Here is a 27,537-nt window from a genome sequence, read left to right as displayed (position 1 = left end):
GGAGGGGAGGAGAGGGTGGGGAGGGGAGGGAGAGGGAGAGGAGAGGGGGAGGGGAGGGGAGGGGAGGGGAGGGTGGGGGAGGGGAGGGCGGGGAGCAGGCGCAGGGTTGAGGAAGGCAGGCTTCCAGTGACCATGAGTGTATCTCGGGGTGGGAAGTGCAGAGCGGTGACTGGAGTGGACAACACTGTGATGACTGTCCGGTGGCAGGGGTGACCACACCGGCCGTGGGGAGCACCTCGGAGCGTGGAGACATGTCGGGTCAGTCTCTTGTGCGCCTGAAACCAGCGTAACGCGTGCGTCGACTACGCTTCAACAGTGAAAGTTAGAATGATCACGCGTGGGCTCCACGTCCGTAGAGGAGACCAGGCCCAGGGAACTGGAGCCGCCAGAAGAGTGACACATCCAAGGTCACATTCCCTTCTCGGCAGAGAAGCCGTGACTCCTGACCCCCAGGCCTTCCCTTCCTGGCCCCCCGGGTCCCCAGGAACAGCGACAGCTGACACCTGCTGAGTGAATCCCACACCCTGTCTCGTGACGCCCCAACTGGTGACACTCTCAACCCTGCAAGGCGGGTCCCCCTATTATCTTCCATTTTACAGATGAGAAAATTGAGGGGAGGAGGTTGAATAATATGCTCAAGGCGAGCTAATTACTGGTGGACGTGGGACAGAAACAACCTAACCTCGCTCGCGGGGCAGGCTCCGCTGGGCTCGCTCTGACATTCCCACCCCCCACCCCCCTTCCTGGCCATCCTCTGAGCCACTCCCCCAGGGCCCGGCAAACACTGGAGCCACAGGACTGGTCTTCCCACCTCAGCCCACCAGGCCCACGGGCCCACGGGGCCAAGGGCAGGGGAGCGGGCCTTGCCCAGGGTGGGAGCGGCTGGGATGCCACCAGATCTCCTAGGGAGGGCCCCCCCCCCCCCAGGTTCCCAGCCTCCTAAGTGTTTGCAGAAACGCTCAAGGCAAAGGCGAAGGTGGGTGACATTCATTAAGCGCTTTTGTGACTCACTTCCCAGGGAGCAGGCCCCTGGATAAAGGTTCCCGGCAGCCTCACCTCCCCGCGGCAGGTGCCCGAGAGCGCGGCACGGCTCTGCCCCCTGTCCCCCCTGGGGAGCCCTCGGCCATGTCTGAGCTCGCGGCCAGCGTATCTCAGCGGCGGCGGGCGGCAGCTCACGGTCTTGGCTCCCAGCACAAAGCCGTCAAGTATTTAGGCCAGGACTTCGAGACCCTGAGGAGGCAGTGCTTGGACTCGGGGGTCCTGTTCAAGGACCCCGAGTTCCCAGCGTGCCCGTCAGCCTTGGGCTACAAGGACCTTGGACCACACTCCCCCCAGACTCGAGGCATCGTCTGGAAGCGACCCCCGGTAAGCAGACCGGCTTGCAGCTGAGGGTCACACGGATGGAGGGTCCTCACTTCTGGTCGGAAGTAGTTGAGGGAGAAATCATGCCCCTGGGCCCTAAGTTTCTGGGTCCCCTATTTTAGAGCAACCCCCCCCCCCCCAAGACTTTCTCAGAGGCAGTGAGGTATGGAGGGAACACCACACACAGGCTTTGGGACCAGACGCGTTGGATCTGAGCCCGTGTGGCCGTGTGCAGAAACCTCACCTTTCTCATCTGTGGAATGGTGCTTCAGGGTGGGGGGTGCAGAACCGTCCTCCCCAAACCCAAGCCGTGACCTCCTGCTCCGGGACCCTTGTCCGGTGACTCAACCGGAAGGATGGGGGCCCCTCTGCAGGGTGAGAGCCGAGACCAGGGCTCCGTGCCGTGTCTGACACATAAAGGGACCACGATCAGTGGCCCTACGCCAGGCGCCTCTGTTCTCGCCCACAACGGGAAAGCCAAGCTGTGGGAGCCGTCTCCTCGGCAGGGGTGGGGAACGGAGCACGAGGCAGGGACAGCGCCGTGGACGTGATCAGAACCGTCCTTCGGTTCCGGCTCCCGCTGCCCCAGGGTCTGCGTCCTGCCCGGTTTGCAGGACGGTCTCCTGGAGAAACCCGTCACCCCACTCGCTCCTGCCAACCCGGCCCATCCTCCGTACCCGAGACCTGAGGGGCTAGTCGGGGGTGTTGGCAAAATCGAGGCCGGGAATCGGTTTTGGATTCTTATTTCGAGAGTTGACGGCCGTTTCGTTTCCAAGGACAGGTCGTCCAGCCTGAGTTTTGGGCCAGGCGTGGGGCTCCGTCCCGGGGAAGGCGGTCGGGGAGACCCTGAGGAGGGAGCTGTGGTCCCAGCTGTGAATCGGGGACAATGGAGGCGCTGCACAGGGACGTCAACTGCGAGCCAGGGGACCCGGGGTGTCCAGAGGGGGCAGCCTAGTGGGGCGGGGGACCCCAAAGGGCCTGGGGAGGGGTGAACGGGGGTGACGGGGGTTTCGCCGGGTGACCGAAGCCACGTGTCAGGTAACCTTTGCCAAGGTTTTCTCCTTCATCTGAGATTCTCAAGGCTCCTACCTCCCCGACCACTTTGCTCTGCCCTAAACCGAGTCTTCACCGGGTCTCACTGTCCACGTAAACACGGTCGCTGTAAAGCGGACGCGTGGGTTTGCGCGAGGCTGTGCTCACACACCGTGAGGTGTCACACATCCTCTGAGACCCCACCGACGTCACACAGGCTCCCGAGCTGGAAACGGCCCTGACCCTCCCTCCGTCGGGCGCCTGCCCCGGTACCTGGGAAAACCAGCCCGGCCGGGAGGCTGGGCCCCGTCCCCCGACGCCTCGGGGCCGCAAGAATGGGGGCGTCCCGACTGGAGCTGCGCTGATGGGCCCCCTTCCCCCTTCTCTCCTTCCTTCCTTTTCTTGCTTCTACTTGTGGTAAAATACACATAGCGTAAAACTTCCCGCCCCAACCGCCTCTCGGCTTGCCCGCCGAGCCCTTACCCTCTCGTGCGCTGCCAGCACGCCAGGGGCTCCCAAACAGCTTGCGAAACGGGGCCTCTGTCCTCACTAAACACTGTACGTGGAACCACATGGTATTCGTCCTTCCGTGACCGGCTCATCTCACTCTGTCCGATGTCCTCGGGGTCACCCCTGCGGTAGCAGGTGTCAGAATTTCCTTCCTTCTGGAGGCTGAGCCCCAGTCCACTGGGGGCGGACGCCATGCCTCGCTCACTCATTCACTAATCGAGGGACGTCCAGGTGGTTTCCACCCTCTGGCTGTCGTGGGTCCTGCCGTTACGAACACGGGTGTTCAAGTATCTCTTCGAGACCCAGCTTTCAATTCTTTTGGGTGTAGGCCCCGACGTGGAACCTCCAGATCGTACGGTAATAATGTTTTTGATTTTTTTTAAAGGAAATAAAGTGTATTTTTTTTTCGTTTATTTTTAAAAAATGTTTATTTATTTATTTTGAGAGAGAGAGAGAAAGAGTGAGAGGGGGAAGAGGCAGAGAGAGAGGGAGGGAGAGGCTCCCAAGCAGGATCCACACTGTCAGCGCAGAGCCCGACGTGGGGCTCGATCTCATGAACTGTGAGATTGTGACGAGTCGATATCGAGAGTCAGACACTTAACCGACTGAGCCCCCAGGCTCCCCTTCTTTCTTTATTCTTTTGTTTTATTAATTTTTTTTAATGTTTATTTGTTTTTGAGACAGAAAGAGACAGAGCACAAGCAGGGGAGAGGCAGAGAGAGAGGGAGAAAGAATGCTAAGCAGGCTCCAGGCTCTGAGCTGTCAGCACAGAGCCCGATGCGGGGCTCGAACTCACAGACTGTGAGATCATGACCTGAGCTGAAGTCGGACGCTCAACCGACTGAGCCACCCAGGCGCCCCCCAACAAGTGTCCTCCTTAATGCCCATCACTCATTTAGCCCAACCCCCCACCCACCTCCCCTCCAGCAACCCCCAGTTTGTTCTCTGTATCTAAGAGTCTCTTAGAGTTTGCCTCCTTCTCGGTTTTTTATCTTATTTTTCCTTCCCTTCTTGTATGTTCATCTGTTGTTTCTTTCTCTGCCCGACTTCTTTCGCTCAGCATAATACCCTCCAGTTCCATCCACGTTGTTGCAAATGGCAAGATTTCCTTCTTTCTCGTGGCCGAGTAACATTCCACTGTGTGTGCATACAACGCCGGCTTTATCCGTTCATCGGTTCCTGGACACTTGAGTTGCTTCTGTATCTTGGCTGTTGTAGGTGATGCTGCGGTAAACACCGGGGTGCCTGTATCCCTTTCAATTAGTGTTTTTGTATTCTTTGGATAAACACCTAGTAGTGCAGTTGCTGGGTCATAGGGTAGTTCAATTTTTAACTTTTTGAGGCACTTCCACGCTGTTCTCCAGAGCGGCCGCGCCATTGTGTATTCCCAACAGCGGCGCACGCGGGTTCCCCTTTCTCCGCATCCTCGCCAGCACCTGCTGTTTTCTGTTCTTTGACAGTGGCCGTCCTAATGTGCGCGGGGTGGCCTCTCACTGTGGTTTTGGTTTGTGTTCCCCTGATGATGACGCTGAGCGTCTCTGCATGTGTCCGTTGGCCACCCGGATGTCTTCCCTGGAGAAATGTCTGTTCAAGTCATTTGCTCATTTTTAAGTTGGGTGATCGGCTTTTTGGTTTCACTCGCTGCTTTGGAGGGTGATGCCTGACTCTGTTTGTACCAGGGACTTCACGCCAGCTGCCCGGCTGTGGCTCTAATGCCCCTGCCTCGCACCAAGCTGTTAACTTGTACCTGTCCTGCGGGGCACGCGGATGGGGTGGGCCGAACACGCATGCACGTATGCTTTGGTCTTCTTGACAGGAGATGATGCTGGCTACTTAGATGCTTCCTGAAATCATAAAATTTGGCATCCTGACCCTTTCAGGGTCTTTGCCTGTTTTGTTTTGTTTTGTTTGCCTATTTTTACGCTGCTGAGCAGAAGGTCTGCTTGGGCTCTCGTCTCGGTGGTGGAAGACGAGTTTGCCCAGATTGAAGATCTCAGGGTCCAGCTTGTAAGCTCAGGATAAGCTTTGGCTATTCACGATCCGAGTGAGATTTTCTCCGCTGGGGCCGGACACGGACGACAGACACAACGGCGGCCGTGTGAGACCCGGGGCCTCCCGCCGCCCTCCCCACGCTGTCCATCCTCGTGTCCCCACGGTGCCCGGGCCCCCCGCCTGAGGGACGCCTGGCGTGCACGGCCCAGCTGACGATGTTCTTTTCCGCCCATTTGTTGGCAGTTGAGCATTTGGTGGATCCAAATGCTCCGGGGGAGGAGGTGATGCCTGCTGCATAGTGAGGACCCAGGGGAGGGGTGGAGGGCGTGGCTCTTGGGAGGTTGGGGTGCAGATGAGCGGCCGGGCCTCCCCCCGGTGCTGCCACATTCCCTCCTGCTGCTGTCTCTGGACTAATGGATTTGGCCGCATCTACTAGCGCTGGTCACGCACAGATGCCGGTGTGGAGCCTGCGCGAGCCTTCTCCAGTGGGGAGCAGGCAGCGTGTGGCTGAGAGCCTGGGTCTGGGCGTCAGGCACATCGGGATTCTGGTCCCCTCGGTGCCCGTTTCCTGGCCCTGTGACCACGAGTGAGATGCTGACCCCCCAGGACCCAGTCTCGACATCTGTAGAAGGGGTAATAACATCACTTACCTGGCGGGGTTATCCGGAGGCTTGGATGAGAGAGCGGGAGTGGGTTGAGCACGGCGGCGCTCGGGGCTGGGAGCACCCCTTGGTTCACGTCAGAGGGCGAAGTACAAATAGGAACGGAACACACGGGGCCAGGGCAGGGGCGTTAACCTGACCGTGGAGTCCGGGACGGTTCATCACTGCGGACATTCGAGTCACAAGGGGGGGTTGGGAGCAGGAGCAGGAGGGCATGGGTGGGAGCGAGCAGGGCTGCGCAGGTGTGCGGGAGAGAGGGAGGCTGTTGGAGACAGAGGTGAGGCTGGGAGGTCAAGGGGGCCGGCCGCAGGGGTTGGAGCGCCAGGCAGGTGATGAGGCCCCCACCCTGGTGGTGGTGACCAAGGTGACAGCACCGCGGGCTCTGGAAGCCACGGCCGGAGCTCCTGAAACTGTCAGACGTGGGCTGATGCCCCGGGGCGCTGTGTTTCCTCGTCACCGCTGTCACCGTCACCATCACCGTCACTTGGAGTGTGCCGTCCAGTCACTTCCTGCCTCGGCCTCCTCAAGGGTCCCCGGGGGTCCCTGCGCCCTGCACCACAGGCTGATGTGGGCTGGAGTAACGTATGTGTGTGTTGAGATTCCTGCCCCAGCGGCATTAACACCATTATGGAGAAGGGGTGGGGGGGACGCGTGCCTCTCCGAAACCGCCCGGGCCAGCGCGTTCCTCGGTATGTCAAGCCCGCGTTCCGGCAGCAAGCCGCGTGGGGAGACTTCAGGAACGCGCTGCGGCCACAGCTCTGAGCTGAGACGCAGTCTGCTCGCCGAGCTGAGGGTCCGCACAACCCGGGAGTCGTGGTGTTTCTTGGTGCCTGTTTCCGAGGAGGTGTCGTGAATGATGCTAACCAACGACGCGATAAACCAACATCCCCTCCGCCTGTAGGCCACGCGGTGCCATTCCTACGACAGGGTACGCCGCCTCCAGGTCTCGCAAACCACCGTCTCCCAGACCGAGCACAAGATCTTAGCAGAACTTGGTCTGAGTCTGCTTAGATCTCAGTCTCATGAGCTTACGTCACAGGAACTGTGACTTGTGCCGCTGGGGACATGGCCATCCTCCGTGGCTGGGGGTTGAAGCCAGGGGTTTGGGTTGGCTCGACTTGGGACTCAAACTCGCGGACCTCAAGAACAGGACCTGAGCTGCAGTAGGATGCTCAGCTGACTGAGCCACCCAGGCACCCTGAGAGTATGTTTTTAATGTTTATTTTTGAGAGAGAGAAAGTGTGAGTGTGGGAGGGGTCTAGAGAGAGGGAGACGGAGTCCCAAGCAGGATCTGCCCCATCAGCACAGAGCCCGACGCGGGGCTCGATCTCCTGAACCCTGAGATCATGACCTGAGCCGAAGTCAAGAGTCAGATGCTTAACTGGCTGAGCCGCCAAGCACCCTGGGAGGGGACAGTCTTTCAGGAGGATTTTCAAGGAGCGAGATTCTGTGAGACCCTGCTCGGTGCGTCCTCTCGTCTTTCTTCTCGACGTTTTTTGTCCCTCTCTTTTTAATTTTTCATTTTCCAAATCTGTCCCCTTCTGCTCCCCAAGAGCTGACGGTCTGGAGGCCGGGAGCCCCCAGCACCTGGCATCAGCATTTGCAGCTCTGAGAACCCCTGGCTTGGCTGACACCAGGGCGTCTCTCAACTGCCCCTGGAGGTGGCAGAGAGGGACCCGGACAGAGCTGCAGGCCCACCAGAGGCCCAGCCGCATAACCCGCGGTTCTTACAGCGAGGTTGTGAAGTCTCCACGTGCCGAGAAAGCGCGGACAAGACACGTGTGATCGAAAGCCGGCATCTACCGCGACCTCCTGCCTCCCCCCTCCCCCCGGTCCTTCTGCCTCCTGCCTCCTGCCTCCACACACACACACCCCTCCTCCTGCCTCCTACCTCCCCGCCCCCCCATTTCCCCATGGTCGGTCACAGAAGGGTCTCTGTTCCTTGAGGGTCCACCCTCGCCCTGGACAGTCTGCCGGGGGCAACGCAGACCCACCTCTCCCTTGGGGACAGAGCCGTGGTCAGCCCCTCGGACAGTCTGCATCCTCTCCCACCCAGAGAGCCCCAGACACAGTCCCTCTCGGGTGTTTCTGGTTTCCCCCCCGAGCGTACGCGGCCTACACCTGGCTTTTCTCCGACTTTTCCGTGAGGGTCAGTCCTGGTTTCCGAGCAAAGGCCGGAAGCACCTTGAGTCTCAGGACCGGTTCTCCCTTCGCTCCCGACTTGCCCTCTTGCCTGCCTGCCGAGCTGTGCGCAGAGCGGGCTCCCGGACGAGTTGGACAAGCTGCTCGGGGGAGTACACCGGCCCCGTGGTGGGGGGGTTCACCGGAAGGAAGGACAGACGGCCCCGTGGTGGGGGTGGGTTCACTGGAAGGAAGGACGCCTCGCGGGGCCTGGAGCTCCAGGCGGATGCCCCGCGGAGGGGCGTGAGCGCAGGGAGCGCGGCCGGGGTGTGTGGGTGCATCACCGCGAGCTCTCGCCTGGGGTCACACCCCACGCCCCAGCGCCTGGGTCAGTGCGAGGGGCCCCCTTCACGCTGCCAGGCGGTTAATGAGCGTCCGTGGGTGCACAGCACTAGTTGGGGCGAGGAAACGCTTCTGTAAGCCTCTCTGTAGGTAGCGGTGCTGTCTGAGAGGTGAGCTCACGAGTCGCCACATTATTGCCGGGGCCGCTACCTTTCGTCCCTCCCTGCCCTGCCTCTCCGCTCTGCACCCTGGCCGCCTTCTCCCTCCGCACCCCTGCTCCGCACCCCGGCTGCCTCCTCCCTCCTCCAGGCTGCAGAGTCCTCGGCAGGTGATCTGGGCTCCTCCCAGGCTGAGCCCTGACCGTGACGCTCCCTGACCCCCACTCCTTCCGGCACCGGACGACCAGTGACTCGCGTTTTGTCCCCTCGCTTTCAGGAGCTGTGTGCCAGCCCTCACTTTATCGTCGATGGAGCCAGGCGCGCGGACATCTGTCAGGGAGACCTGGGTGAGTACGGGGTCAGCCACAGCCCTCTTTGTCCGTGGCCAGGGCGCGCATGTGGCCGTGTGCTGACTGACGCGAGGTCAAGCTGTTGGACGCGCCATCGCCTGTGCGATTTTCTGCGTGGGTCTGCGTTTCTGGGCGGTTGTCTTCACTGTGAGTCTGCACAGCTGGGAGTGTCACTCCCCCGTGGGGTTCCCGCGTGGCACCCGGCCCCTCCTAACGCAAGAGTCACGAGCCGGGATGGCGGGCGCACGGTGGCGACCGTGCTGCGATGCGCATTGAGGCTGGTTGCCTGTAAGTGGGCGTAACTCGCCCATGGAATGGCCACGTCCGTATAGTTGTGGTCTGTCCGCGGGACGGTTCTAAACTCCGTAGGAAGACGAGGATCCCGTTTTCTCGCCAAGCTGTGTCTCGTAGCCTGGAATCCTGGGAGAACAGCGTCCACCTCCCAACCTCCCACGCTCCCTCCGAATCAGATGCACTTACACTTAGAAAATCGTTTATCCCAAGTTTTTGCCAAGTTCTGGCCTCGGGTGGGGGGCCGAGGCTCCCCTTGAAGGTGCCTCAGCGCTGCTGGCCTCTCAGCCGCCCCCGGCCCGTGGGGTCTGCACACGGAGTCGCCCGACGCCGACGTCTCAGGGGACGGGGTGGCCCTCGGTCGAGCTCGCTGGGCTCCTGACGCCAGCCCGCGCCGGCTGCAAGGCCAGAACTGGAGATCAGGCACCGGGGGATCCAGTCCCTCCCGGAAAACCAGCAAAGCAAACGGAAGCATCCACACAGGCCCGGAAACCCTGTCTTCCCAGGAAGCCCCTCCCTCCTCTCCTGCTGGTTCCAGCCGAGAACACCTGCTCTCCTCAGCCTGCCAGGAGGTTCCAGGAATCGGAGGCTCACAGGGCATTTTATTTTAAGTGTTCCCGCATCCTGGCTGTTGTGACACGTGGAGCAGACACCGCCTCGGCCGGAGCCCACAGAGCGTGAGAGCAGAGCGGCTGGGACGTGGCCGCGGCCTCCGTGTCCCAAGCCCTGTGACTTCTGTGCCCCGTGTGCCCGGACTCACGGCCCCTTTACTTCCAGCCACATGTTTAACCTAATTAGCATGCGTCTCAGGGACGCAGCTTTGAATGTCCACTTGTAACAGCTCCTCGTTATAGACGCGTTAACTTTGGGAAAGGTATTTAATAAGTGCCTTTTAATTGTCCGCCTGAATAGAGGCTCTTGAGTAGCTTCGAGCAGGGAGAGGAGAGGTTTCCAGAGGAGGCCTGCGTGTTGCCACGGTGAGCGCGTGCAGCCGCGGAGCCAGACATGGACCAACTGCCCTCAGAAGCCGCCTCCTGGGAAGTGAGAGGGGCCGCCCGCCGGTGCCCCGGGGGAGCCCTGCCTCCGCGGCGGCCTTTCGAGAGCGGAGCATAAAGGGGCTGGAGGGCGCGTGGTGGGGGCCCGAGGGCCAGCCGGGCGCCCTGGGCCCTGGGTGGAGGCCCGCGGGGGAGGCTCCCCATCCGACCAGGAGCCAGGCGGCCCCGGCGAGTCAGGGCGCGCCTCCCGCGGTGTTCGTCCAGTGCTGAGAGTCCGATATGGCACAGGGGGCCCCACTCTGGGTTTACTACGTTTTTATCGCCATTGCTACCCCCGGTCTATCGTTTTGTTATTTCGGACGCACGCCGTTCACCAGTGACAAATCCCGGAGAGTGTGCGGTGATAAGCTAGCTGCCCGCCTCCCCGGGGGCCCGCCGCCCTGTCACCGCCTCTTGTCCGGCCCGCTGGCTTATCGCGTCCTTGCGCTGGCGGCAGAAAAGCGTAGGCACCGCTGTTTGTTCTCTTGGCGCTTAACCGAGTGCCGGTCTTCCCACAACGTGTCGGAACAGCTGGGTCCCCTTCCCGCTCAGCGCTGTCCCGTCTTGACGTCGCCCGCCGAGCCGTCTTCCCCTTTGCTGTTTCGACACGTGTAGCAGCGGATGGCCTTCTTCCTCGGCCCTGTCGCGCGTGGGTGCCTGTCCCTGGGCCTGCGGCACCGCAGGTTCAGTCCGCGGGGCGCCGATCTGCCGCCCGCCGGGCCGGGCCTGCCTCCCGGAGGCGTGAGCCGCTCCGCGCCCAGCGGAGGCTCTGGGCTCACCTCCGGCCTTCTCTGGAGGCACAGTTTTAGGAAAATAAAGGCGGGGAAGCGAGTGATGCTAGGCAGCTCCTAGCGCCGCGGGCCAGGAGCGCAGGAAGCGCCCGTTCTGGGCCCCTGAGGGGCTCCGCGACGGCGACTATGGGGCAGACGTCTCCGGCAAGGGGGTTCTGACGCTCGCTGCCTCCAGCAAATGGGGAGCAGAGACATCCGGAGCCCAGAGGGAAATGAGATCATTCCTTTTGTTTTTTGTTTTAGGTTTATTTATTTATTCTGAGAGAGACAGAGAGAAGACAAGTGGGGGAGGGGCAGAGAGAGGGGGAGAGAGAGACTCCCAAACACACTCCCCACTGCCAGCGCAGAGCCCGACGTGGGGCTCGAACCCACAAACTGTGAGATCACGACCTGAGCTGAAACCAGGAGTTGGGTGCTCAGCCGACCGAGCCCCTGGCGCCCCGGAATCAGAATGGTTTCCGAGTCACGACTGCTGCTGCGGAGCAGGGTGAGGGAGAAGGGCCCCCTACGAGGCCCTCGTGGCTCTGGGGCCTCTGCCCTGCTTCCTCTCTGCCTGGCAGCGGGCGTGGGCGCCGAGTGTGGGCGTGGGCTCCCCGGGCGCTCCCCGCACCTCCCTGGAATCGCTGTCCTTTCTTCCTGGTTGTCTTCCTTCCGGGTCAGGCCCTGTGTTCTCGTGAAGGGGGCGTGGGTGGCCCGTTCCCCACGTCTCCACAGAGAACGAGCAACAGGTCCTAAATCCCGGCTCCTTCTCTGACGCGTTCCCCTCATGGATTTTTCCGCGTGAGTCGGCGCTTCCGCGAGGGGGCCACAGCGGACTGGTGTCTCCATCCTTAAAACGCTCTCCTGGACGGCTTAGATCTGTGGCCTCCTTTGAGGAGGGCGCAAAGTAAGTCAGTTCATCAGGACTGGTGACCAGGCGGCCTCAGCACGTAGAGAGCCAGACCCCTCACGGACTCTGGTGGGCGCGGGTCAGGCCTCCAGGAAGCGCTCAGCCGCAGATGGCCGTTCCCGCAGCCAGGCCTGGGTGAGGAGGGCGAGGTTCGCTTTTGCCAATGGGGCCTTCTCCTACTTAGGGTGGTCCCCCTTCCCTCCATTTGATACCTAGTGCTCAGTGCCCCTGCGCTCAGACCCACTATCACAGTATCCCGTCTACCCTGAGGAAGGGGCCCAGGACAGTCATTTACACGTTAGTATGAATCTGAGCCAGTGGTTACAGGAGGATTTGTGTGTCCTGTGTGGTCGGAGTGGTTGCAGGCAAAGATGTGCAGCTGTGGCAGCCGCGGATCACATCACAGTGGCTGTAAATACCTCAAAATACCGTTTCAATTTCTACTCATTACCACCTCGTAATTAAGCTGTCACCAGGCCCCACCCCAAACCTTTTACATCGAACGTTGGCAGAGAAACACAAACCTTCCTGTGTCATAATTGAAGAAACATTTTAATAACGGTTTCGATACAGTTTATGATGTCCTGTTTTTCATGTTATGCATTTAGAAACATTATTCCATCCGTCCCTCGCGGGCAGAGATGCTGCTCAGCTCCGCTGGGGCCACTGGGTCTGAGGCCCGAGGCTCCCTGGCCCCCCAGGAGCCCTGCCCAGGGGCTGGGGAGTGACGCTCACCGAGGCCAGTGTAGAACTTTGTCTGGTCCACTAGCGGAGAGAGTCCGTCCGGGGTAACCGCTTGGTCTTCCAGACGCCTGTCCCCCTCCCGTCTCCTGCCCACCCCCCCCCCCCCCACCATGCTGCTGGGCTGGCCTGGCCGCACCCGGCGGGGCGTGTCTGTGGTGGGCGCGGTTCCCGCCTGGGCCTTCTGCCGCCACGCGCCTCGGGCACCACGCTCCTGGCCTCTTGTGCTTTGCTGAGGCCACGGGAGGCCTTGCAGGTATCTCTGCCCTCCCAGGGCTTGTCTCCTCCTCGCCGGCTGGAGGCCACTGGGTCCGTGCAGATGGTCCCTCCTCACCGGCTTCCGTCTCGGTCCCCGTGCCCACGCAGCCCCCCGGCACCTCCTCCTTGCTCTGAGCTTGCAGCCCCTGTTCCCACTGATCCCCACCCGCCTTCCCAGAAGCCGTATCTGTGGATGGGGTCGGGGTCGAGGTACCCTGAGGACATTACGTCTGCTGTTAACCCCCGCACGCGCGTGCACCTGTTATGTCCCGATCCCCTCTGCCAGCTGGGGATTTACATTCATATGTATTCTTAAATATCCCTCTTGTTACACGTAAGTCCTTTTTGCCAAATGATCCTGTGCAGTGAATCGTGAGGTACAAAACCATTTTACAGATCAGAAAACCCAGGACCACAGGAGTTAAGTGGGGGCTGCAGGTGGCTCAGCAGACAAGTCCGAACCCACGTCATTTCTGCTTTTCTGAGCTTGTAGGGACCGATTCTCAAAGCTCTGGTCCCGGTGTCCTGCAGACTGTCCCCCACAGTGTGGGGTTTGGTGGTGACACACAGAGCAGGGCCCCCAACCTGAGGGCGGGAATCTCCCACAGGTGCGTTCTCCTGGAGGGGGGGCTGGGACTCTCACCCCGTGACTATAAGGGCCCAGAATGTCCACGGAGGCTCCCGCTCGGGTCCCTCGGGGCACAGGCACTGCTGACTTGTTCACTCGCTGGCCCCCGCACCGCCCAGCCCGCCTGGGCAGATACTGCGACCAAGTGGCAGTGTGGTCAGGGAGCAGGTGACGATGACCAGGGTGAACGGGAGCCGGGGACGCCCGAGGCCGTGTCCCAGCTGCCATGTGTCCCAGGCTGCCGGGCATCTGGGCTCTGGGCCAGGGCTCTGGGCTCCCCAGCCTGGGAGAGGGCAGAGAGGTGTCCGTGGGGCAGAGGCTGGCCCCAGAGGAGGCCGGGGCTCTGGGGACCCGGTCACCCGGTGACTCCGAGGTTTGGAACTGTCTGGCTTTGTCTCTGCTTGCTGGGGTGAGGGCTGGCATCAGCGTGCCTTGGAGGGAAAGAAGAACGGTATAATCACAGGGCTCGGAGGGCCTGCAGGAGGCCACGAGGCCACGTTCCCAAATGCGGGTGGGCCCGAGACGGGTCCTGCTGTGACAGCGTCTCACGTGGGCACCCGGGTGAGACGAGACCCCTCTGCTGGCCTGGGCACCAAGCCAGAGCGGCGAGAGGGAGAGGAGGAGCAGGGGAGCGGAGCGGGGCTCCTGGAAAACTCTGTAGTGACAGGGTTGGAAGGATCGTTGTCACCACCAGGGACGTGTTGCCACAGAGCCACATCAAGCTGTCTTGTCCGACCTCCCTCCAGCGCAGACCCCTCCTGTGGGGCGCTGGCTTGTCAGCCCCCCCCCCCCCCCCCCCCCCCCCCCCCCGCTCCCGGTGCCAGCATGCCCCTCCCCCAGCCCCGGGGACGTGTGCGATGTCTGGGGGCGGTGTGGGTCGTCACCGTGGCCTGGGGTGGGCTGAGCATTCTGTCACACACAGCGGGATTCACTCAGGATACAGGGGCTCAGAGACCCACATCTGCTTCTGGTCTTACCCGGCTGTCTCCGCTCTCCCCGTGTGCAATGTCGTTGCGCAACAGCTAAGGCGTGAGACCTTCTCCCCAGTAATCAACACACGGGTTTTCGAATCACTTCTGACAATTTCGTGCCGACCCATGTGATTTCATTCAGGTAGCATTTTATCCTCGGGGCCTGCTGCCCGCCTCCACTGGGCTGTCCGTGCAGCCGGGGGAGGCTGGGAACTGTGCGGGAGGCCTGGAAGGCGCCAGACGAGGAGGGGAGGAGGCCCAGTTGGCTTTGCGCCAGAGGCAGAGCTAAAGCAGCACCGGCTGGTGACGGCCCGGCAGGTGGAGGCCTCGGCCGCCGTCGAGTCTTGAAGGTGGACTTTTACAAGGTGGCGCAAAGCCCTCCACTCCCTGCGCTGTTCTCAGCGGGACCCCGGCTCCCTGACCACGAGTTGGGGGGAACGCAGACCGTCCGATTACAGGGGTTCCGCCCTGTCTCTGAGGGGTCCCATCTCTTTTGGGCCAACGCTCCTCATTCAGTCGCCGTTTTGGGGGCCCTTTCTTGCTTCATAAAGGCCAGCCCCTCCCCAGCCTCCCCGAGACGCCTGAACACAAGGAAGGCCAACCGTCCCCTGGGCGGGGGAGAAGGGCCACGAGTTTCTGACTGCGGCCCCGTGTGTGGCCTTCCCCCGGGCGGTTCTGCGACACCCACGGGCCGTCCTGTGATCCAACTCAGTTCTGACGTTGTGTAGGTGGCGTCAGACCCACCAGCCCCGGTCTCAGCCCTACGAGACCATCCCCGCCTCGGATGCCAGGCTCAAGTCCACGGGCTGACCTGTGCTTCTGACCAACTGGCTGTGGGTGGGAAGGTCCCACGACCCCTCCTTGGGTCAATGTGCCGGAGCGGCTCTCACTGCGCAGGCAAGCATTTTACCCCCTGGAGCTGGTTTCCTAGAAGAGGATGCACCTCACGAACAGTGACGGGGGAGAGGCGCGGGGTGAAGTGGGGACGGGGCGGGGGCGCCGGTCTCCCCGAATCTGCATGTGTGCACCAGTGACAGACGCCTGATGGATAGGATCATTGGTTGGCGGGGGATGATGGGCTCCTAGCTAGGTCCGCGGGGGGGGGGGGGGGGGGGGAAGGGGGGACTGAGGGCTCCGTTCCCCTGGCAACCAGTTAGGTAGGTCACCTGCCCGGGGTGGGGGAGGGGGACTGAGGGCTCCGTTCCCCTGGGAGCTTTCAAAGCCACCTCATTACCGTAACAAAAGAGTGAGTGACACTGTCTCCCACTGCTTCAGCCTGGGTTACCATAACCCAAGAGTGACACTGGGTTTCCTGAGCCCTGAGCCCAGAAACAGGTCCGAGACTGATTGTCATTCGTTACTATAAACGTCAGAGCATCACAGGCCGGCTGGTGCCAGCGTGGTCCCTGGGCTGGTCCCGGACGTGGGAGTCTGTACCCTCGAGCCCGTTCTCCTGCGACAGCCCGGGGTTCCCACGCCGGACCCCGCAGCCACCACAGCTCTGGGGGGCGGGGGTTCACCTGCCTGGTTCCCTCCCGGCTCCCAGGGGGCGTCCCGGTGGCTGGGCTGGCTCCCTCCTCTCCACCCCACCCCCACCCCCAGGCTCTGTGCATCCTGTTCCCAGAGTCCCGGGGGCCCCGCCCTCTACTGTGGCTTTGTCTCAGCCCTTCCGCTCTTTACTCTGGTTCCTGCTGTTCAGCTTTGAAGGGGCCTCTGCAGGGGCTCCGGCACCTCACCTTTCTCCGTCCTTCCTCCCACCTCCTCCCTGCCCGGGGCCCAGACGCTGCCCCCCTTCTCCCTCGGTGTCCGAGTTCTTGACACGCAAGGTTCACAGTAACACAGTGTAACACTGGGTGTTCAGACCTCAGGCTTTGACTCTGACGTGTCAAGGGAATTTTTGATTTAGCGACTTCCGTGTCAAAAGCCTGACTCAGGATGGCTGTCTCTTCGCGGACTTAGAGCCTCTTTTGACAGAGCGCCTCATCGTTAGGGCTCGGGTCTGCCTGCTGCTTCGTGGCCCTGAAGCCCGTGGCTGCAGGGGTGGAGGGCTCCCGGGCATCCTGATTTCAGAGGGATAAAAAAATCACTTTGTTATTTTAATAGACATTAGCCCCCTTACAGTATAACCTGAGTGAGAGTGGGAGGAATGAAGCTCAGGTGCCCCCGACTTTCCCTGAGGTCAGAGACCCGGGACCCCCCAATTCCAGCCACCTCGTTGCTCCAAACTCTGCCCCTCCTGCGGCCGGACCTCGCTGGAAGGTGGCTGGCGAGGAGGGACTTGTCCGTCACAATTTCCCCCTCTTTCCCGCCCGCCTCGTTCGTCACCGAAGCCTTGTGGCTGCTTCTGGAAATGGGAACACGGCCACAGATCACAGCCGTGTCCCTCTTGAGATTCATGTGGCCCCGGCTTCAAGGCAGGTCCCCAAACGAATGCTGGAAAGTTCTGAGCAACAGAATACATGTCCCCCCAGGAGCCTCTCGAAGGGGAACATCCTGGCTCGGCGTGTTCCTTAGAAAGAGCATCCGCTCACGCCTGACCGGGGCTGGTTGGAAGCCCAGAGCTTGTGAACCCACCGCGTGCACTCCGAGCTCTGCGCGAGCACGAGAGGGGGCCCGCGAGACGTCAGGACTGAGGCAGATGAAAGGAAGATTAACCTCCTCGAGCTGGGCAGCCCCGTTTGATGTCAGCCACTGAGGGACGCTTAGTTTCCGTGACTTGACTTGTGATGTCTGAGGTGTCGGAGGCGGGCAGCCGGGAGCAAGGTCAGTGCCAGAGGGAGTGGGGGGGGGCCGCGCCTGGCCGTGAGAGCACCTGCCTCCCGGAGTGGCCACCCTGTCAACCCCTCCCCGGGGGCACAGGCCAGGGTGACTTCCCTTGTTATCTCCCCCTGCCCCCAGGTTTAGGGGCAAAGGCCCCGACGTTGGGGGAGGTGGGATCTGTGGGCCCAGAGCATGTCCTCTGGGGCTTCGCTTCCCCACAGACCCGGGAGACTCAGGAGCAAACATGGAAGGTGCTCCTGGGGATTTGCACAAGGACAAGATGTAATCCATTCATTCATTCCGTCACTTGCTTATTTATTTTTGTTGAACACTCATTGAGCCCCTACTATGGGTCAGCCACCTGCGGGGGATGCCAGACAAGGAATCCACATCCCTGCTAGGGCTCCAGGAGGGCGCGCCACCTGAGGGGGGGGGGTCACGCCTCGGCTGAGCACCTGCCGTGCAGAAGGAGCTCTGAGTCCACACGGGGTGCTGACCGTGACCCCGAGGTGCACAGAGCGGTTTAGATACGCTCTTCGGGAGACACAACGGAACAGAGTGACGTGTGGCTGGAGAGGGGGCGGGGGCGTTGCAGCAACTCGCAGGCAGAGGGACCAGGGACTGAGGGTTCAGCCACCCAGGGGGAGGTGAGGGCACGCTCGTGCACATCCGAGTCTGACCGGAGGTCAGGTTCTTGGTAGGAGAGGGAGGAGGAAAGCTGGAGAGAGGGGTCACGTTCGCGTGTTTTCTGTCTTTCCACTGTCGACCCCACCAATTGGGTGCGTGGAGGTGAAACGGTCAATTTTCAGGGATGGGCGGGGGGAGCAGAGAACTTCCCAGGACTCCCAGGGAGGGTGCAGGGGCTGCCGTGACCTTCAGATGCCGGAGGACGGGGTCCATCTGACCCTGAAAGGTGGACTGAACAGGACGGTGAGGGTCAGAGAGGGCAGGGACCCTGTGGGCCGGCCTGACCAGCGTCCCCGTGTCACGGCGCAGGTGACTGCTGGCTCCTGGCGGCCCTGGCCTCCCTCACCTTGAACGAAGAGCTGCTTTACCACGTTGTCCCCAGAGACCAGGACTTCCAGCAGAACTACGCGGGGATCTTTCATTTCCAGGTATCGTGCTCTGCTCGTGGCCCTTGAACAGCGTGGGGATTGGGGTGCAGCCGGAAATCTGTGGATGACGTTGGACCCTCCCCAGATGTCACTACTTTTAACTTACTGTTGACCAGAAGCCGTCTCGGTAACGTAACCAGTCGATTCACACGTAGTTTGTGTGTTACGTGTATTACACACTGTGTTCCCAGAATAAAGTAAGTCGGAGAAAAGAAAATGTTACTAGGAAAATCATAAGGAAGAGAAGACACATTGTCAGGACTGTGCTGTATTTATCGAAAACAGTCCACGCGTGAGCTGTTCTCACTGTGCAAACCGCGTGGCCCAGGAGCAGCTCCCGCCCAGACCCACGGAATCTGCGGGGGGCCGGGGGCCCGGCGGTCCCCCCGGGGGCTTCTGGCGTGCCCCTGGGTCTGAGAACTGCGGCCCCCACGCATCCGCGCTCCCCGGCTGTGTGGCCTTGAGGAGGAAGTCCCTTTGGGTGAGGGGCCCGGGGCGCGGGGCCCGGTCGCCCGCTGCGCCATGTGGGCAACTTTGTGCCTCCGGCGTCTCCTGCTTTCTCGTGGGTGCGGAAGACCAGGGCCCGCCCTTGCGGGAGCTGGGAGCTCAGGGGGGGCGCTGCCCCGTGTCTGTGCGCCCGCAGTTCTGGCGGTACGGCGAGTGGGTGGACGTGGTCGTGGACGACAGGCTGCCCACCGAGGACGGGGAGCTGCTGTTCCTTCGCTCCGGGACGGGGGGCGAGTTCTGGGGCGCCCTGCTGGAGAAGGCCTACGCCAAGTGAGTGACCCAGGAGCCAGAGGAACAGACCTCGGGGCCAGGAGGTCACGGCTCAGTTCTGTCCCCCGTGACCGCATGAATCGGGGGCGAGCCCCTCAGCCTCCGTGCCTAGTTGTGTCCTCTTTGGGCCCCACGCTCCCTTCTAGGTCCAGGTGTATTTTTACAGGAGTGATGAGGCCGAGTAGGCGGGGCACTTAGATGCTGACCCCTGCCCTGCGGCCGCCCCCCCTTCCCGTGGGCTCCCCACGTGTGACCTGACGCGTGTCACTTTCTGGCTCCCTGTCCTCCAACCCTATTCCTCCAGTCCTCTTCCCAGAGCAGGCGCCTGGGGGACTCCCAGCCTGAGGGAGGGGCCCCCTCATCCCGGCCTGTGCTCCCTGCCCCCAGGGTCAGCTGTGCAGAGGCCGAACTTTGCTTTTAAAGGGGCAGGTGGGCCGCTTGGTGACAGATGACCTGACATTCGTTCCTGCACCTTGCTGGTCCAGAGCAGACTCGGCAGAGGGCTCTCCCTTACCTTCTGGTCCACGCCGCGTCCCAGCCCCGGCCCCCACGGTCCCCTCGCTTGTGAATGGCGCGCTCTTTTCTTCTTTCACAGGCTCAATGGCTCCTACGAGGCTCTCACTGGAGGGTCTCTGGTGGAGGGGTTGCAGGATCTCACGGGCGGCATCTGTGAGTGTTACGACCTGAGGAAGCCTCCGGCCGGCCTCTTTCAGATCATCCGGAAGGCCCTCCGCGCGGGGTCTCTGCTGGCCTGCTCCATTGATGTGAGTCAGTGCGGGCCCCTCTGTTCCCCTCGTCCGGCAGGGGAGGGGCTGGGCAGGCGAGCGGCCAGGAGGCTTTGGGCCAGAGCAGCATCCAGGCTGAAGGGGCAAGTCTGGTGACACATGGGTCCCAGCACGCGGGGGGCGGGTTGGGACCTGGTTAGTGGGTAGAACGGGGAGCAGCCCTGAGAACGGAGATCTGCTCCCGGATCCCAGCTCCCTCCCGTGCTCCCCCCTCTCTGCTGAGTAACCGTGGGCTTTAGGAAACAGATAAATGACGGACATACTCGACGGGCTTTGGGACCCCTGAGGAAAAGGGACGCGGTTCTGGAGCCAGGGTGCTGGCCGTCCGGGCCCTGGGGCGGCGTGGACGGACGCACTTTTCCGCAACGTCTCTGCATTAGTGTGTCTTTGGTGGAGAGACGGTGCAGGGCCTGGAGAGAAAGGGGGGAGAACCAGGCTTGTTCAGAGCAGCCGTCCTGGATCGGCGGCACGGGGTCACCCTCGGGGAGCAGGTGACGCCCCAGTTTTCGGGGGCATCTGGAGGCTGTGAGCCTGGAGCTGTGCGCCTGCTTGGAGGGGCGGGCTGGGGAGGGCTCTGCTCCCTGAGGTCACTGCTGCACCTGCACCCCAGCACTGCACGCGGCCCGTCTGGGCGGCGTGTCCTTGGAAAGCCCTGTAGGGGCCACCCGGACAGGGTCAGGATCAGGGTCCTCGTTCCCCCTCAGGCCTCCAGTGCAGCTGAGGCAGAAGCAGAGACCACAACCTGCCAGAAGCTGGTGAAGAGCCACGCGTACTCGGTCACCGGCGTCGAAGAGGTAGAACCGGGGGGGGGGAGGGGAGACTGCACGTGCCCAGGGCGCCCTGGGAGGGGCCACCTCTGGGAGGTTCCCTGCCCCCCGAGGTCCCTCTCCGGCTGCCCCTGACACTCACAGCAAGGGCCCTTCTGGCCCTGTGGATGACGTGGCCTGTGTGAGCCACAGCTCCGTGGGCTCCGAGGAGATGCGGCCTGGGGGGCGGGGGTGGGGGAAGGCCCCGGAGAAAGTGTAGAAATTGTCAGATTCCACACTCATCCCAAGCGTGTGTATACAGGTGAAGGGGTGGAAACCCGCACGACCCCGAAGGGGATAGAGGCAGTGATGTCTGCTCTCAGGACGGGGCGTAACAGCGGGAAGGAACACGGGTTTTCCCTACTCTCCAACCCGAGCAGAAAGCAGGGGCTGTGGTTTTCAGTATTTTTAGTTACTGGACTCTGCCCACTTCCCTAAAAGGATTTGCAGTTGTTTACAGAGAAAAGCACAGACACTGTCACACCATAGCACGAGGGTAAATACGCCAGACAATCCAGGCAAAAGACAGTGCTACCGTTGAGAAATGAATTTTGCTTTGGGTTTCCCGCTGGCCAAGGCAAAAAGGGAAACGCGATGGGTATCTCAGTTTTTGTTATTTATTAAAATGAAACAGGTGTGCGTTGCATGCGTTTGTGTCCCACAAATATCCTCTTTAGTGAAGCCAGTTCTCCAGTACAGATGGAGCGTGAATGTGTAAGCACAGGGCTGAGTGTTACGGGAGATACAAAGGAAAGCAGAACGCCGAGGACCTAATGATTCGTCGTGTCTGTGTGTGCGGATGCAAATGCTGGCATGAGGGCTCCTAGTGAGTGTTCAGTAACCACCAGGGAGGCAGGAGGTGTGGGCTTCGGACACAACTGCCCAGATGCCCACCCTCCCTCCACCACCTGCTGACCCTGGATAACTTAACCCTCTGAGTCTAGGATTTCTGAGCTGCAAAATACAGGTGCTAGCAGCACCCAGCTCGTAGGACCCCCATCAGGTTTAAATGAGGTGATAATGCCCTTGAACCGCTTAGCGCCCTGCTTAGTCCGGAGCACATGTGCCGTGAGTGCTGACTGCCATGCTGCTGGCATTTGTCTGGAGGGCGCCTGTCACCGTTAGGTTCGTTCCAGCCGATACGAGCTTGTTAGACACACTACGTGTCCAACCCAATTGTGGAAAACAGAGCAGTTGGCCGCATCCTGAAAATGTGTTAAAGTAAGGGTGTGGTTGTTTAGGGGCATTGAAAGTTGAGTGGGAGCCCCCTCTGGGCAGCCGTGGGGGTGGGGCAGCCCGGACACAGCAGCTCAGGTGCTTTCGCGCGCGCGGGGACCTTGCAGGTGGATTTCTGGGGCCATCCCGAGAAGCTGGTCAGACTCCGGAACCCGTGGGGCGAAGTGGAGTGGACGGGGGCGTGGAGTGACAGGTAGGCTCTCCCTCTCCGTCCTCGCCTCCCCCTGCAAGGGCGGCTCGCGGACACGCTCCTCCAGAGACCAAGAGCGCCGTGAGCACGGCGGCACTTTCTGTCCACGAGCAGCCTGTTCAGAGCGTGCTGCGTGGCTCCGGGCCGGGAAGGCACAGCTCACAGCACGTGGTGGGGTCTCTGCCTGGCGTTTGCACATCCGGCAGCTGGGTTGGAATTTTGCTTGTCACTGAAGTTTGCCTGTTTCCCAACTGCCACACCGCGGTGACCCCAAGGGAGGCCAGACCCTCAGGTCGACGCCTCCCAGCCCACAGACCCTGGTCTCTGACAAAGGCCAAGCTTGGGAAGTGGGGTCCACCCCCAAGGGCCAGCAGGCAGTGGTGGGTGGACGCGAGCGAGGCTCTCACTCACCGTGGGACTCCTATTGGTCCTTCCGGCGAGGTCATCAAGGACCGGACAGGCTCCCCTCAGGCAGGCCTCCCGCCCTGGACGAGGAGCCACTGGAAATGGGAATGAACTCCCCTCCCTCCTCTCAGTGCGTCCTTAACCTGGGAGGGGCAGGGATCTGAGTGCTGTCTGTGCGTCCTCAACCTGGTGGGGGGGGAGCTGTGTGCTGTCCGTGCGTCCTTAACCTTGGTGAGGGACAGGGAGCTGCGTGCTGTCCGCGCTCCGCGATCGCGCTGGGCTCTGGGGGGCCTTTGGCACGTGCAGCCACACGTCACCAGTGCCCACCTGCCTGCCTCCCTTCAGGTGCGCGCCACCAGAAACAGGTGTCCCTGGGGCCACAGATTCTGATGCCCCTGCCTGAGCCTGAGCAAAACCCAAAACCTCCCTTCTGCCAACGGCCCAGAAACGGCAGAAACCGAACGAACCGAAGCTCCGAGTTTGGGCCGTTTTGGCCGACGGCTGTTTGGCCGGAGGAGGGCTTGTTTGAGCCCGGCTCCTTGCCTGACGGCTCTCAGTCTCTCGGAGGTGGGGGCAACTCCGAGCGGAGGCGTGGGCGCAGGTGAGGGTGCAGGCGGGGACCTGGCAAGGACGTGGGCGTGGATGTGGGTGTGGACATGGGCGTGGACAGGGGTGTGGCCGGGGCTGTGGGTGCAGGTGTGGTGTGGGTGTGGACGCGGGTGTGGCCAGGGGTGTGGCCAGGGAGTGTGGGTGTGGAGAGTCGTGTGGACGTGGGTGTGGGAGTGGACACGAGCGTAGACCGGGGTGTGGCCGGGTGTGGGCGTGGCCAGGGGCGTGGCCACGGGCTTGCATGCCTGACCGGCTTCCGCAGGCTTCTTCTCTCGACCCTCCTGTCCTCCGGACCAGGAGCCTCAGTCAGACACGGGAAGGACCTGAGAGTGAACTTAGGGCAAAGTCCCTGCTGCACAACTGGGGTCGCCCTGCAGGTGCCGTGGGGTCCGTGTCCCTGGCCGGCGTCCTGTCCCAGGCGCGTGCCCCCCGCCCCCACTGTCTGTTCTGCCTCTGCCTGCTGGGCTTCAGCTCCCGTCTGTCTGTGGCCCTCGGGGGACATCTGTCTGTTCTAAACAGTGTGCCCTGCAGGTGACCTTGCTTGGACGACCACCTCGGCTTCGATTCAAAGTGTTTCAGGGCGGCCTGGGGGCTCCGTTGGTTAAGTGTGGGACCCTTGATCTTGGCTCAGGTTCATAGATCGAGCCCAGCGTTGGGCTCTGCGCGGACAGCACGGAGCCCGCTTGGGACTCTGTCTCCCTCTCTGCCCCTCCCCCCACTCACACTCTTTTTTTCTCTCAAAATCAATAAATAAACTTAAAAAACTAATTTTATGATTTCCACCAGTGCACCAGAGTGGAATCACATCGATCCCAGGAGGAAGGAGGAGCTGGACAAGAGAGCCGAGGACGGGGAGTTCTGGTGAGTGCCGTCTGAGGGAATGTTCCGGAATGCGACAGGGTCTCCTCAGGGGCTGTTCTTCCCCCCTTTATCCCCCTTCCTGCGTGTCTGTAGCATCGAAGACGCACTGTCCGGGCCTGTCCTCCCACGTTCCCGCATCCGTCCATCGGGCAGAGCGCTAAGCTGGGCTTAGCAGTGAGGCAGGGGGACTCCCTCATGGCGGGCGGAGGCAGGTGACAGGGGCGCCATGAACGTGATGTGGCCTGGGGACGCGTCTGCAAGTCATTGCTTGGAGTTAGGTCGGAGGACGCCTGCTCAGGCTCCCAAGTGGCCGGCCCGGAGGCAGCACCCGCATGCAGATGGGTCTCTGCCTGGTCCTTACTGAGCCGGGGGGCGGAGGGGGGGCTCCCTGATAAAACGGAGGCGCTGACAGTAGCAGGGACTCGGACAGCAGCCCCGCGGGTGCAGAGAGGGTCAGAGCCGGCCGTGGCCGCCCCTCTGTCCTGCCCGCAGGCTCCCCCTTCTCTCCTCTCAGCCCTGCTCTCTTGACCCCCAGCCCTCTGCCTCTTCCGCCCCCAGGATGTCATTTTCGGATTTCTCGAGGCAGTTCTCCCGGCTGCAGATCTGCAGCTTGTCCCCGGACTCCCTGAGCGGTGACCAGCTGCACAAATGGAACCTGGTCCTGTTCAACGGCCACTGGACGCGGGGCCCCACCGCCGGGGGCTGCCCGAGCTTCCCAGGTGAGGCAGAGGGCCGAGGGGGCCCAGGCCCTTCTGGTGCGCCCTCCCAGGGCTGGCTCCCGGCACAGGCCCCGCGTCTCCCTGGGCTTGGGGGCTCCGGCAGCCCCCCACCCGAGGCCTGAGCCCAGCTAACACCGTCCCTCAGCTTCTGCGTGTTCAGGGTGTCCTCAGGCCCCCCCACCGCCCCTGCCCCCCAAGGGCCTGCTCCTTCTTGTTTAATGTGCCCTTGGCCCCCGGTGCCAAGGCCCCCTGCCCTTTCCTTGGGCTCTTCCCGGTCCCTGGCGGACAGCCTCCCGACTCCGAGAACCTCTGCTGCTTCAACACACCGCATCCCCCAGGGTGCGTGTGCACCTGGGCGGGCAGTGGACACGGAGGCGGAGGGGCCCGAGCCTGGGGGTCCGGACGGCCCCTCCGCCCTCTCCCGGGGCCACCGGAGCCCCACCCCGGTGGGGACAGCCTGGTACAACCATCCACATCTGCACGCCCGGGCCCTCGTCCTGCTGCGGACGTGCAGCTCCTGGCTCCCAGGACGGCACCGACACACGGGCGCACTGAGAAACCCACCGCACGTCTCTAAGGAGAAGTGGAGGAAAGCAAAGCCCACTGTCTGCACCCCTCCCTCCCCGGCGCCCCACCCACCCCTGCCCGGTTCCCTGCCCTCCCTGCTCTGAGGCCTACGCCCCCACCGGCTGGTGGAGACCATCGGCCCCCCAGGCAGAGCTGGGCCAGGGCTGTGTCGTGCTGTGCACGCGGCCCCGTAATAAAGTCCCACGTGCGTGCAGGCCACGTCTCCTCCTTCGTCACCCCCCTCCCAGAACCAAAGCCCCACTCTGGCGGCAGAGACAGCGGGCGCCCGCCTGTTGAACAGGTGCCAGGCCCTGGGAGCGTCGTTTGGGTTCCGGAGCCTCGTGGTACAGTGAGAACACCCATCTCGGAAGGTGCTTTGTAAACTGGGTAGTGTTCCGTGAACGGGGTGTAGTATTTTTACAGCCCATTCTGTTCCTCCGGTTCCGTTAAGGAGTGAACAAAAAATGGAGGGATTGCGGTAAGGTTGCATTTGGGAGAAATTAAATATGCTCGCCATTAGCAAGCTCTCAGAGAATGCTGGGAGATTTGCAAGGATCACTTAGGGGCTCAGAGCCATGGGGGACAGAGGTCTCTGCACACAATCCCCGTCACCTCCGCATCCTTCCCGCCCTTCTGCGATGGCTTCCTGAAGCCACAGGGGTTTGCCTTTGAAATCCACACACTTGTGCCCTAAATAAACAGTCCTGATGTGGGGATTGAGAAGGCGGGGTCGAGTACGTAATATTACCACTGATAATCCGTGGTTCTTGGTCCCCTGTGTGGGCCGTGTCATTTCGTCCAGTTGGGCCCTTCCCGGAAGGATGTGAGAGCCCCCCCATCCCCTCCCCGCCAGGGCCCTTCCCAGAGGATGTGAGAGCCCCCCCTCCTCACCCCCCACCCCCGTCTTCTCCCCCCAGGGCCCTTCCCAGAGGGTGTGAGAGCCCCCCTTCCCCTCCCCACCCAGGGCCCAGCCCCCCCCCATGGTCCCCTCCCCCTAGGGCCCTTCCCCAGAGGATGTGAGAGCCCCCCCATCCCCTCCCCCCCAGGGCCCTTCCCAGAGGATGTGAGAGCCCCCCCTTCCCCTCCCCCCCAGGGCCCTTCCCAGAGGATGTGAGAGCCCCCCCTTCCCCTCCCCCCCCAGGGCCCAGCCCCCCCCATGGTCCCCTCCCCCCAGAGCCCTTCCCCAGAGGATATGAGAGCGCCCCCATCGCCTCCCCCCTCAGGGCCCTTCCCCAGAGGATGTGAGAGCCCCCCCATCCCCTCCCCCCCAGGGCCCTTCCCAGAGGATGTGAGAGCCCCCCCATCGCCTCCCCCCCCCAGGGCCCTTCCCCAGAGGATGTGAGAGCCCCCCACCGTCCCCTCCCCCCAGGGCCCAGCCCCCCCCAATCCCCTCCCCTCAGGGTGCTGCCTGGGTAAAGCGGTTGAGGCCCCGCGTGGAGATGCCCGTCAGGCCCCTCTTCGGTTGCGCTCTGCCACTTTACTCTGTCACGGAACGCTGTGTGCCCTTGGATGACCCGTCTGATCTCTCTGTGCCTTGACTTGTGTAGTCGCGCGCTGAGAGAGTTTTAAGAGTCAAGTCGCAAGTGAAGCGGTCTTTCAAAATACCCGTAGGTGGTGCCACAGGGGTGCTTCTTAGCTGCCCACCATTACCCCTCCTGCGCCATCGAGCGAGAGCGTGACCCCGGCCACGTAGGGAGGCCCCGGCCAGGGGATGGACGGTCAGCCCCCCGAGCTGCTTCGGGCCGTGATCTGGGGCAGGGACCCCCTCTGCGAATGGACAGATGCCCATCAGACAGGTTGTCTCTATAGCCTGTCCTGGGGCGTGACTCCTCCCCCCAAAACCTCCTTCCTCAAGGAGGTGGGCCTGTCTCCACAGGCCAGGAGCTGAGAACAGGGGGTGGTAACCGATTCCCCGGGGAAGGCACGGAGGTTACTTGCCAGAGTCCTGGTGTGGCCCCGGGGCCATCGGACCTCAAATATTCCCAGTCCAGCATGTCTGGGCCCCCGGTGGCTCAGATGCCCCCGTGCCAGGTTTCCCGATGTTACGGGATGTGTCTGCTGCTGTGTGGGAGGGGGAGGGGAGGGAGGGGAAGGCTGAGCACCCCGTGAAGACGGCTCGCGGACACCTGCCTACACGCGGCTGCCGTTCTCTGCGATGACCCAGCCCTTCCCTCGTATCCTTCCCCTCCTCCCCCGCCACCATCTCCCGGTGACTTCCAGCCACTCACTGGACCAATCCCCAGTTCAAAATCCATCCGGACAAAGTGGATGACAGCCAGGAGGGGGGCTCAGCGAGCCCCGCTGCACGGTGCTGCTGGGTCTGCTGCAGAAGAATCGCAGGCGACGGGAGAGGACAGGACAGGGCCTGCTCAGCACCGGCCTCAGTGTCTACAAGGTACTTCCGGAGCTGGGCCGTCCTTCATTCCACACTGGGGGGGTCTTTGCTTGGGATGTTTTGGCCAGTAATTGGGGTGCATCTTTCCTATCACTTGGATATTTCTCATCAAGCACTCTTCTTGCTCCCCTAAATGCCTCTACTGAGGCTTGAATTCCACCATTAGAGATTCATTCCTAT

General features: G+C 62.1%; 1 protein-coding gene across 1 annotated transcript in view; it reads left to right on the top strand.

The window, feature by feature from the left end:
* The first annotated feature begins 969 nt into the window (after positions 1-969).
* LOC122476430 (calpain-8-like) overlaps positions 970-27,537 on the top strand; it is a 41,635-nt gene continuing 15,067 nt past the window's right edge. The window contains 11 exon segments of the mRNA XM_043569068.1: positions 970-1,365; positions 8,457-8,526; positions 17,889-18,007; positions 18,651-18,784; positions 19,380-19,548; positions 20,274-20,363; positions 21,719-21,804; positions 23,602-23,676; positions 24,235-24,395; positions 27,183-27,242; positions 27,245-27,504. Coding sequence (XP_043425003.1) covers positions 1,126-1,365; positions 8,457-8,526; positions 17,889-18,007; positions 18,651-18,784; positions 19,380-19,548; positions 20,274-20,363; positions 21,719-21,804; positions 23,602-23,676; positions 24,235-24,395; positions 27,183-27,242; positions 27,245-27,504 — 1,464 coding nt within the window. The 5' untranslated portion in view covers positions 970-1,125.

Source organism: Prionailurus bengalensis, chromosome E4 (genome assembly GCF_016509475.1).
Source record: "Prionailurus bengalensis isolate Pbe53 chromosome E4, Fcat_Pben_1.1_paternal_pri, whole genome shotgun sequence".
Taxonomy (NCBI): Eukaryota; Metazoa; Chordata; class Mammalia; order Carnivora; family Felidae; genus Prionailurus; species Prionailurus bengalensis.
The sequence above is the reverse complement of the archived record's forward strand: the minus strand, read 5'-3'. Positions and strand labels throughout refer to the sequence as shown.